Source organism: Narcine bancroftii, chromosome 1, assembly GCF_036971445.1.
Source record: "Narcine bancroftii isolate sNarBan1 chromosome 1, sNarBan1.hap1, whole genome shotgun sequence".
NCBI lineage: Eukaryota > Metazoa > Chordata > Chondrichthyes > Torpediniformes > Narcinidae > Narcine > Narcine bancroftii.
The window spans coordinates 188336220-188348529 of NC_091469.1; the positions used below are offsets into that span (position 1 = coordinate 188336220).

At 39.4% G+C, this 12310-nt stretch overlaps 2 protein-coding genes across 5 annotated transcripts in view; one reads left to right on the forward strand and one right to left on the reverse strand.

Annotated features, from left to right (window-relative positions):
• The window catches only part of LOC138736151 (torsin-1A-like), a 65194-nt gene that overhangs the window by 10949 nt on the left and 41935 nt on the right, over positions 1-12310 (forward strand). For 3 of the 4 annotated variants that reach the window (XR_011340114.1, XM_069885160.1, XM_069885170.1), the window contains exon 4: positions 845-972. Coding sequence is in view for 3 of the 4 variants with exons in the window: in XM_069885160.1 (XP_069741261.1) it covers positions 845-972 (128 nt within the window). In the remaining variant the exon portion in view is untranslated. Of the gene's footprint in view, positions 1-844; positions 973-5069; positions 6284-12310 lie in introns of those variants that run through there. The other variant, XM_069885149.1, reaches the window with a different exon arrangement.
• Positions 7028-12310, reverse strand: part of c1h9orf78 (chromosome 1 C9orf78 homolog) — a 45622-nt gene continuing 40339 nt past the window's right edge. Inside the window, exons 8-9 of the mRNA XM_069885183.1 lie at positions 9590-9688; positions 7028-7936 (exon numbers count right to left, since the gene is read on the reverse strand). Coding sequence (XP_069741284.1) covers positions 7845-7936; positions 9590-9688 — 191 coding nt within the window. The 3' untranslated portion in view covers positions 7028-7844. The remainder of the gene's footprint in view (positions 7937-9589; positions 9689-12310) is intronic.

Consider the following 12310-nt stretch of genomic DNA (forward strand, 5'->3'; position numbering starts at 1 on the left):
TTTGTCATCAGATCTTTGATGTAGATGGTAATGTGGTAAATTGGATCAGCAAGTTTGCAGATGACACTGATTAGAGGTGTGAACATCGAAGAAGGTTTTCAAAGCTTGCAAAGGGATCTGGACCAGTTGGAAAAATGGGCTAAAAAGACAGATGGAATTTAATGCAGACAAGTGTGAGGTGTTACATTTTGGAAGGACAAAAATTGATGGGACACTGAGGAGTGCAGTAAAACAGGAGGTTCTGGGAACAGATACATAGTTCCTTGAAAATTGCAAAAAATATGTTTCGGCACAGACTGGAAGGGCTGAAGATGTGCTGTAATGTTCTACAGTTCTAGGGGCAACCCTTGTGGTCACAGGACTATCCATGTAGTCAGCATCTGAGGTTAAGATTGAAACTGGATTGCTGGAGCTGTAACTTTCCTATCTGCCACTTTGTTGCTCATAGGAAGCAAAGCAGTTGATTTGATCACAACAGCTCTTTCAAATACCAATATTTCTGTTGATGTTATCTGGAATGTTTATTAGGACAGTGGAAAGAGCTTCCCTGTTCTTTGCAAAGTACCCAGTGAAATATTTGGCACAAATCTGAGAGGGCAGATTTAACATTTGATTTGAAAGAAGACATCTTCAACTGTCCTGTTCCTCCCTCAAGTACCAGAATGAGATGCTATCATAGACTTGATGGTAAATACACTGGAGTCTTATAGTGGAGAAAAGTATGATAAGGATGGTATGATAAGAAAAGTACGTTAAGTCTGCTCAAGAGGACTTTTGTTTGGTTCTTTGTTTAAAATTTGTTATTTTCTGTTTTGATGGCCATAACTATTTCTGTTGTGAACAGCAATGCAGGTGGAGAAAGGATAACTGAGATTGCACTGGACTTTTGGCAGAAGGGAAACAAAAGGGAAGACATTCAACTGAAAGATCTTGAGAGTAAAGTGTCTATTGGAATTTTCAATAACAAAAAGAGTAAGTATGTATGCTAAGCTGTGGCAGGGTTTGAAATGTGGTGTACTGGATCCCTTTTTACAATTTGATTAGTTTACACATTTTCCTTAAAATGAGGAAAATGCAATGAAAGCACATGATGAAAGACTTGCCAATTAATAAAAATCTCTATCACTCTTCTCTTTATAGTCAATTTTAAGAATTCTCAGTCAGATGTTTTTGGATATTATGCCTCTCCTTATCTGTTTACATTTTTTTACTACTTGAATAGTCTAGTGTTGCCAGTGCTCATCTGTGGCATTCTTCAGAAGAGTTTGAGTGCAGCTAAATCTGAATCTTACATGCCTGCTGTCTGTGTTCTTGTGTCTTACAGCTTTGTCAGTTTAAGGGTGATCAAAATGCACTGAAAATTCAGTTCTGATTTTTGAATATTTTAATTTTGAATTTAAATTACTTATAATACAAATAAACAATACAGTTTTCCCAACAATAGTATATATCATAGTCTGTTTTATCCCCTACACCTCTCCCCTCCCTCCTATACCCTAATACAAAAAAAATTATATAAATTAAACAAATACAAAAAAACAAAATATCGTTAAAGTCAAAAACCTTTAAGGGAACTTAAGAACCCAAAGAAAGCTAAAAGAATAAGGAACAAAATAAGGAACAAGCATGTCGTCTGAGCCACAACCTACTCACTGATCACAACTGGGACAGTTGTTTTAACTTTATCTAAAAGGGCTATAATTACATTTGTGCACTAATGTGGTGCAGATAGGGTTGCCCCACCCTAACGAATGTGCTATATTTCTTCCTCAAATTGTACGTAATTTTCTCCAGGGGAATACAACTCTGCATTTCCATATTCCCTCAGGTGCTATTTGGTAGTCTGACTTCCATGTGACCACTATACACTTCTTGGCTACTGACAAGTCGACCTTCACAAAATGAATTTGGTACCTGGACAATTTAAAACTCACATTCATTATGTTCCCCAGAAGGTACAATTCTGTATTCTGTGGAAAATCCTCCTTCTGGCACCAGGTGTCCAGGATCTTATTATTTAGAGTCATGGGTATTAATTTGTTCTGGGTCAAAGGTGTTTTTGGAGATATCTCTACCTTTAGTCCAACACTGATTTATTTTTTGCCATGACTGAATTACATATTTTAATATGGGGTTATCTGTTTTCCCTGATGCCCCATTTATATATAAACTCTCCTGCTATCTTTTCTCCTTCTGTGTCCAGGAGGGGGTACCACCTCCCTCAAACAGTGCAGCAATAAACCTCGACTGGGCCGTCCAATAGGTTTATTTAAAATCCGGCAATCCCAAGTCAACTTTTCCATGGAGATTCTAAACACAAAAACTTTCTGACACATCTGCTGAGGACCTTAAAGAAGCCTTGGGGCAATGGAATGGGCAAGAACTGAAATAGATATTGTAGTCTCGGCATCACTTTCATCTTAATACAATGAACCCTGCCCACCAAAGTTATAGTTAGGGTCTTCCATCTTCCAAGGTCCTTCTCAATCTTCTGGAGCAAAGGGAGATAATGAGTTTGTAAGTTGAGTAAATCCTTATTCACTTTTAGCGCCAAATATTTAATGCCATCTTACGGCCATTTAAATTGACTCTTGTTGGTATTGCCCTTTGTCAAGGGCATAATTTCACTCTTATAGAAATTTATCTCCTACCCAGAGATCTAGCCATAATTCTCCAATGTGGCCCTCACCCTGGCCAACGACCCCCCCCCCCCCCCAGGTCAGTCAAATATACTACATTACAACTCCGATTATCCAAAATGGTTGGGACCAGGCCTATTTCAGATAAACATTTTTTATGAGAACTGGTCATTTTTTAGCTCCAAAAAAAATTTTGATACATGAGGAGTTTTGATTTGTTTAGGATATCCTCATTTATCTGATTTTTTTTTAAGTGTGTATAAATGAGAATTTTGGAGAATTTGATTTTGGACAATTGGATTTGTACTGTAATGCATCATCAGCAAGTAAATTGATTTTATGCTCCTCCTGGCCCACTTTGAACCTCTTTGTATCTGGATCCTGTCGAATGGCTTCTTCCAGCTGTTCAATAGCAAGTATAAACCATGCTGGGGACAGTGGGCATCCCTGCCTACTAGAGACATTTGCCCATTCGTAATAATTTTTGCTTGGGGGTTTATGATAGAATTGTTTACCCAATTAATAAATGGTTGTCCTAATCCAAATCTCTCCAGTACTTTGAATAAAAATCCCATTCCAGTCTGTCAAAGGCCTTCTTCATGTCCAGAGCTACAGCCATGCCTGGATCCACCTCCGACTGTGCCAGATGCACTATATTGAGTAATCTACATATATTTTCTGCTCTCTCTTTTGTACAAATCAAGTTTAATCTGGATTTGTTAACTTTGGGAAGTATTGAGCCAACCTCATGGCCAATGCTTTTGCTATAAATTTATAATCTACATTCAATAATGAAATGGCCAATGGGAGGAGGGATTCATTAGGTCACTGTCTTTTCTGGGGATCACTGTAACAATTTCTGTTGAGAAAGAATCTGGGAGGGTATGTGACTATTACCTGGTCCACAACCCCCATAATATGGGACATTAAAAGATCCTTAAACTTCATAAAATTTAGTGGGGAACCCATCTTCCCCCAGTGATTTGTTAGTCTTCAATAAGTCCAGGGCTTTGTCAATCTCCTCTCTAGAGAAGGGGGACCTCAGTCCCTTTCATTTGTCTTGATCAAAACTTCTGGTAGTTCCAATGTAAGCAAGAAATCATCTCTTTTTAGCGGGGTCTCCCAGAGATCCTGATTTAGCTCTGTATAGAACTTTCTAAATGTTTCATTTATCTCCTTTGGTTTATACGAAATCCTGCCCTCCTCCATTTTAATCACATTAATTGTTCTTGAGACTTCTTTCCCCACCTGCCACGCCAACCAACCAATTTTCCCCTGCAACCGCTGCAATCGTGTCTGCCTGTCCCGCATCGGACTTGTCAGCCACAAACGAGCCTGCAGCTGACGTGGACTTTTTACCCCCTCAATAAATCTTCGTCCGCGAAGCCAAGCCAAAGAATGTTGTTTAGATCTCAGGATCATCCTTTTTAATGAGCCAAAACATTGACAGGTTTCTCTTTCTGCAGTTGCTGTTTGACTTAAGTTTTTCCAGCATCCCCATTTCTTTTTCAGATTTCAACCATGGGCCAGCACAGTTGGTGTAGTGGTTAGCTCAATGCCTTTACAGCGTCAGCAATTGTGACTGGGATTCAAATCCTGCACTGTCTGTTAAGGAGTTTGTAAGTTCTCCCCATGTCTGCGTGGGTTTTCCCCGGGGGCTCCTGTTTCCTCCCATTGTTCGAAACATACCAGGTGTGTTCGTTAATTGGGTATCACAGACTTGTGGGCCACAATGGCCTGTTACATTTCTGCACGTCTAAATTTAAATTCACCATCTGCAAGGCAATTTTTTGGCTCAGTGACTTTTCCTCTTATAGACCTGGAGCACTCAACTTTATTGCTGTTTTCAACAGTATTTGATTGATGGCTAATTCCGTGCAGAAGGGCTTGAAGCTTGAAAATTATGCTATTTGAAAGGCTTCACTTCCAGAGAAAGTGTTATTGAACAAAAGTTTGATATTTGGAATAGCACAGGTGATCAAATTATTGTCATAAGAATCTTGAAATAGATTAAGGGAAAGAACTCAAAAGTTTAGGATGTTTAAATTTAAAATTATTTAAATTTAGTCATACAGGCCATTTCGGCCCCTGGAGGAAAGCCACACAGACATGGGGAGAACAGACAAACCCTTTACATACAGCACGGGATTAAAACCCTGGTCCCGATCACTGGCACTGTAAAGGCATTGCGCTAACCACTATGCCAACTGTGTAGTGGCGTCCAGTGATAAAACTTTGCAATGCAGAGATCCTGGAAGATTGAAGTCTAGAGTTTGAAGGAGATGGTAAAGATTGGGAGGTGTGAAAGGAACTGTAAAATCAAGGTGTTAACTCAAGCAGGAGTCAAAAATGTACCTTTATGATTGACTAATTGTTGTGATCTTCGTTAAATTCTGCAGATTTTCTTGATTAATCTTTTTGTTTGAATAGGTGGCTTCTGGCACACCAGTCTCATTGATAAGAACTTGATTGACTGGTTTGTTCCTTTCCTTCCTCTGGAATATAAACATGTCAAGTTGTGTGTAAGGGAAGAACTGAAAGCCAGAGGTTACGGGGAACATGAAGAAGTCATTACTGGGGTAGCTGATGAAATGACATACTTTCCAGAAAGAGAAAAAATCTATTCAGACAAAGGCTGTAAAATGGTGGCCACCAAGGTGGAGTTTTACTTATAGAATCTGTATTTTTTTAAATTGAATATTTTGCTTTTCAACATGGACACTTTTTTGATATATATATATGTATATATAAAAAATAAAATTGAAGGGGCATTGCTACAGTTGATGGGTTTCAAAAATCTGTTTGAAAATTGAGACAGTTATAATTTAGACAGAGTTTATCCCTGTGAAGATTTTAAGCTGCTGTTTATCATTTAATCATACCTTTACATATGACAAAGTAATTAGTAGAAAATGATTGCAAAACATCAAAGTTCAGGTTATTGCAATTCTTCAAAAAATAGATTTTGGTAATTTTAAAACCTTTTGTAAATTCCTTTAATGTAAATACTTACTATGAAATCAATCATGTTTTGTTGAAGTTCCATTCCTTCTGTTCCACTTGAAATTATTGTGAAAAGCAGATTATTTATATTTTTGATTCACTAATGACTTTTCCATGCACAAGGTGCTCCATTTTTCCTTTGTAGAAAATGTGGATGAGTATGTTGAAAAGCTGTGAGCCTTGTATTCTGTAGTTTTCCTTTTACATTCGGTGGTGTTTTTGAGTCAACATTTTTACAGGTGGGATCAGAAATTGTATAAAAAATTCCATTTTTATGATGGCTAGTTACTGATTTATTTTTTTTTGTTTAAAGGCAAGTTGCGTCTGTTTTAGTAGTTATTTTTGCTGTGCAAAATATTTCACACAGATGCCTAAATAATTGTATAACAGTTCTATTTTATAGTATCGAGTTATTAGTCCAGCTCATTATATTTAAAAAAAGGATGTGGTATTTAGATCTTAGTGAGATTTTTAACTTTTTTTTAAAAATTAGCAGAGGAATGTTTCCCCTCCCACCAAAAAAATTTAATTGGAAGCTTAAGAATTGGATTTAAGAAGGAATTTGTACCCAAAATGGTTGATGATGGATTTATAAATTTCAGTGAAATAAATTGAACATTGTTTTATCAACTTACCAGAAAGTCCGTTAGTATTTTATTATGGTTTCAAATTTTGTCATAGTTTATAACACCCAGTGTCAACAGGTCATGGATTCAAATCTTCACTTCAGAAAGGATTTAGTCTTCTATTTGACTAATGAAGATTAAATTTAATAATTGAAGCTTGAAACTGAAAGCAGTGCTCTATTTTAGAGGTCCATTAATCAACTATTAAAAATAAACAGTTCATTTATGAATCTGCAGGGGTCATTTGCTGCATCCTGTGTAGCCTTCTCTATATCAGAAATTGAATGCAGACTGGGAGATTGTTCAGCACTATTTCTCCGTATACTGCAATAACTGGGACCTCAATGTGGCCAACCAATTCAATTTCACACAGACATGTTTGTCCGTGGCTTCATGCACAGGCAAACTGAAGCTACCCACAAAATAGATGAATAACACCTGACATTCTGTCTGGATGGCATGAACATTGACCCTAGTTTCTTTCCTTTCTACCCTGTCCCCATATCAGCTTTTTTCTCTTCTGCCCTCTCACCTATGGCCTCTTGCCTGTGCAGCAGCCCCTACTTCCCTCTTTTCCCCCCCCCCCCCACCTTTTTGTTCATTCCTTGAAGGGCTCAGGCCTAACATGCTAATTACATCCCTTTGGTTCCTACAGATGTTGCATGACCTGAGTTTCTCCAGCACTTGTGTTTTATATTAATCACATCATCTGGAGATTTTCCTGTTTAACCACATTTGAACAATGAAGAGCATGCAAAATAAATTAGAAAAACTTTTATAGAAAATCATTGAAAAAAAGTCATCTTGGATGTATTTACAACAGACAATCCAAAATAATAATTGTAACTATCAACTTAATCTACAGCGAACTTTAAATTTGTAGATAAATGCAATGGGGGAAACACACATCCCACTTGAGATGAGATTAGCTCACAGGAATGCCACTGTAGAACACAAAATGCAACAGATTGTTTAAATTGTGAACTTTCAGATTTTCAAACATTGGCATTGGAGCAGAAGGTGAAAATGCTCTCTTTATTTATATATATATATATGTGTGTGTGTGTTTTTTAATATATATACAAGTTATATATATAGTTATATATAAAGTTTTATATATAACTTTTTATATAAATATATACATATATATACATATATATATATACATACATATATACATACATATATACATACATATATACATATACATACATGTATATACATACATATATATATACACACACACATATAAAAAGTTTGGAAATTGACAAGCAGGATCCTTAAAATTAATTAATCCTGCTTAAATTTTCCCTGTTCAGATTTTTTTTTCAATATATTATTCAGTTCAGATACAAAGCAATGAAAATAGTTTAAAACACTATGAAACGAGTGACCTTTGCTGTTTGTGGTGTTGTGCCCATTATATAGTTCAATATTTTGTTATTTTGATCTTTTGTTGAACATTGGATAGAATTATAGGTTCACTCCTGAAAAACCTCCGATCAGTTTCAGATTGCAGTTTCATCACTCAAGATACTTAAAAATCATCAAGAGCTGGAGTAGTTTCAGCCACCCTTCAGTATCTTCTGCTCATTTTCTTGAACTTTTCATAATGGTAGTCATCTGTTGCCTTTTCATTTGAAGGACGTTTGCGATTTGGAGGAGATTCTGCATATGTAAAAGCAATAGTTTTAATAAAGTCTGTATAGTTTACCCACAATTCCTCTTTAAAGAGATGAAATGTAGAAATATCAATATTTGAGATTTTAAGATTTCTGCAGTTTAGTGTGGCGGGGGGGGGGTAAAAACTCAAAATAGTCAAACTTTTTGAAAAGCGTACACCAAGTAGCACTCACTATGTTGGTGGGAATATTTCAGAAAGAACTTTACATCCAGAACATTTTTATTAGTAATTTAAATATTTCCAACATACCTAGACATAATGTTAGGAATTTGTAGTTTTTAAACAACCTACCAGTTTTGGCAAAAGAAAAATTCAATGAGGGTTGCAGCAATGCCTATTTGTCATTTATGGTAGAGAATTTGCTAGAACCTGTCATATTAGACCTAATATAGAAACATTGTCTCCATTTATATCCATGGAGGGCACTGCTGCAAACATGTTTTAAATTGAGTGTCTTAAAGTGTTAATTTAATAGTTTGTACCTTGAGTTTGAAATTTCTGACAGCCACCCAAGATGGGGATGTGGCTCTGCCAACTATCAATTTTCTCCAGCTGATTTGTAGGCAGATTTTAATATTATTCCATCTCCACCAGCAACTCACTCCCAATCTATGGCCATTTTTGCTATCATTGTGCAGGGCCTCCATGTTGAGAGTCCAGTTATCTCTCTTCAGCAAATGGCATGATGTACTTTTTGCCACAGTAATTTAAAGAAATGAAGAGAGCAAAGTTCAGCATAGATAAAATTAATAGATGTTTTAAAAGCAACCATGCTTAAAATAAGGCAAGAGATGAAAAATAAAAAGGCTTATTCAAATCCAGAAATGGAAATTTAATGGAGTGATTGTTGTGTAACAAGCAAAGGACAAAGAAAGTAAGAACTTTGAAAAGTGGGATGTTAAAATCAATATAGATGTTCTAAAAATATTAAGGGGGAAGTAGGAAAGGAGAGAGTGGACCCATGATATGTGCAAAAACAAATAATTTGTTTTGATTTACAGGATGTGAATGTATTAGCAATGTCAATATTTGTAGCCCATCCTAATTGCCCTCAAATAAGTGACAAAAAATCACTTTTGGAACTGGTGCTGTCTCGGAGGAAGGTACTCATACTGTTGGGTCGAATTTCTCAGCAAATAAAGAAATAGCAATGCACATTCTGATGAATTTAAGGGAATTTGCAGTGGTTTTTGTCCTAACAGAGCCCATTTAATTTGAAAAATGTTAGGATATTAACAGAAAGGAATAGTGCCAGAAACTAGTCTTGGGATAGCGGATTATCCCTAATCTTGAAAGACATCAAAGCAGCCTTGAAAGGCTTGGGAATAGACCTCAAGGCCTTGGCAAGCAACTGCAGTGTATTTTGCAAATTATAGTGGCAGAGATGGAGAAGTATTTAGGGTTTCAATCACACTTCCCTGATTGTTGAAGCTGCACCAATTCAAGCAATTGGATTCTAACTGGAACCCCTTCCACCCTGAAGGATGATGGTAGCAGCAGAAGAATAACAGATGTGCCAGATGACCAGTCCCTGAACTAATTACAATCTTTGATTTTAATTTGTAAACAATTAGAATTTTTAAAAATTATTTGTTGTGATGTATTGCCACGGTGTTTTTATGACAGATGCTACTTACGTTCAGGTTCTGGTTTATCAGTGTCTCCCACTCTCAAGGGCCGTGGTTTGGCCTCCTCTTTATTTCGTTTTGAAGGTGCATGCAATTCCTCACGGTAAACTACAGAGCAAAACATTGTGTGGTTAAATTTCTAAATGTTTCTACTTTCTGACAGTTTTAAAACTTTAATATTATAATGAAACTTGAAAATCTAATTCAATCCTATATCTGCAACAATCGCTAGAACAACATCTACTCAGTAACCATGAAAAGCAATACTTTTCCCTACAAAAAAAATGTAATTTTCATAGCTAAGGTTCTTAGCAAATGTTACCTGCCTGTTTCTTTCCATGAATGCTGCATGACCTGCCAAGTTCTTCCAGCACCTCGGTTTCGTACCATTACTCTCAAGCTTTTGTTTGGTCTTCAGAGCAATACCTGATTATCAACACAAGTGCACCCCAAGGATGTGTGCAATGCTCACTGCTCTACTCATTATGCACTCACAACTGTGTGGCCAGGCACAATTCCAATGCTATCTACAAGACTGTCGATGACAGTTGTTGGCAGAATCACAAACAGCAATGAAGAAGTGTATAGGAGGGAGGCAAATCAGCACTCAACATTAGCAAAACCAAGGAGATGATGGTGAGCTTTCGGAGGACATCAGGAGAACACGGCCCAGTCCTCATTGAGTGCTCAGTGGAGAGAGTCAAGAACTTCAAATTCCTGGGTGTCGACATCTCCGAGGATTTGTCATTGAGCCTCCATGTTGATGCAATCACGAAGAAGGCTCGCCAGCAGCTATACTTTGTGAGGTGTTTGAGGAGATTTGGTATGTCACTGAAGACGCCCGACAACTTCTACAGGTGTACCGTGGAGAGCATTCTGGCTGGTTGAATCACTGCCTGGTATGGAGAATCCAAATCTCAGGACAAGAATAAACTCCAGAGGATTGTTAACTCAGCCTGCGACATCACAGATACCAGACTTCACTAAAAAAGCAGCCTCCATCCTGAAAGACCCCATCACCCAGGCCATGCCTGCTTCACTCTGCTACCATCATTAAAAAGAGAGGAGCCTAAAGACAAGCACTTAGCAGCACAAAGACAACTGCTTCCCCACTACCAGCAGATTCCTGAATAATCAATGAACCAAAGACACTGCCTTGCTTTTCATGCACTGCACTATTATTTTTATATATTATTCTTGTAAGGTGGTGTGGCGGCGCCCTCATGGCAAACTGGCCCCACATGTAATGCCATGTGGCATTACAATAGAAGATGATGCTGTCGGTTTTCTCCCTGCCTCAAGTTTCCTGCCCAGCACGCGCCTGGGGCAGCGATTATGACATCACAATGCACGAGGTGACTGAGTTCATGCTGCCCTTAAAAGAGCACACCCTGAATTTGAATAAAAACAGTCATTAACGTCTTTCAATATAGTGGCTGAGTCTTTTTTGGCTGGGTCCAGCACTACATTGGTGACCCCATTGAGTCCAGACGCCTCTCTGGTCTCAAGAACGTGGATCTGGCAGAGATCAACGCTGTTGCCATCAAATTGCCCCCCTTCTGGACACATCGTCCACGATCGTGGTTCAGGCAGGCGGAGGTGCAGTTTCAACTGAGGAACATTTCAGCAGACACCATGATGTTCTACCATGTTGTGAGCGTGCTAGACAAAGAAACAGCAGCCAGGGTGGACGATCTAATACACAACCCACCGGCCGAGGGTAAATATCCTGCCCTTAAGAACCTGCTCCTTGGCACTTTCGGGCTTTCCCCTCAGCAGCGTGCCTCCAGGCTCCTGCACCTCGACAGCCTGATGGTGATCAGCCCTAATGGACGAGATGCTGGCGCTGGCAGAGGATCACAAACCTTGTTTCCTATTCCGTCAGATCTTCCTCGAGCAGATGCCCGGGGACATCCAACTACTCCAGGCAGATGAGGACTTCACGGATCCATGCCGAGTTGCAGCCCGAGCGGACACCCTCTGGCGCACCAAGAGGGATCAACATTCTTGCCCTCGACCTTGACTACACACAGTTGGCACAGGCCCAGAAGCTGGACACAGATGCAGGCTCTCCAGACTGCCATCTCTGGCCTCGAGCTCCAGGACATTCAGTTGCCCAACAGCCCGGACACGTTCCTCTCCACCAACTCACCACACCCGGTAGTCCCACTGCAGTGGAGGTTGAGGGTTTTCAGCTTAGTCCATAACCTAGCCCACCCCTCAGTGAAGACTTCGGTCCGAATGGTGGCAGAGCAGTTTGTGTGGCACGGGCTCAAAAAGGAGGTGGTCGAGATGGCAAGGAACTGCACCAGGTGCCAGGGCTCCAAGGTCCACTGGCATACGCAGGCCCCAATCCAGCAATTTGACCCGGCAGTGTGGAGATTTCAGCATATCCACGTCGACGTCGTAGGCCCCCTGCCGGTGTCCAGAGAAGCACACTACTTTTTCACAATAGTTGATCGGACCACGAGATGGCCGGAGGCCATTCCCATCAAAGAGGCTTCTGCATAGACGTGCGCCAGGAACCTAGTCAGTCATTGGATCGCTAGGTTCGAGTCCAGGCGCATATCACCAGTGACAGGGGTGCCCAGTTCCCCTCCCCGCTCTGGGCTCAGCTGGCGAACTTCCTGGGGGTTAAACTCCACCAAACCACAGCCTACCACCCGCAAGCAAATGGTTTGGTGGAGAGGTTTCATTGTCATATGAAATCCGCCCTCATGGCTCGCCTCG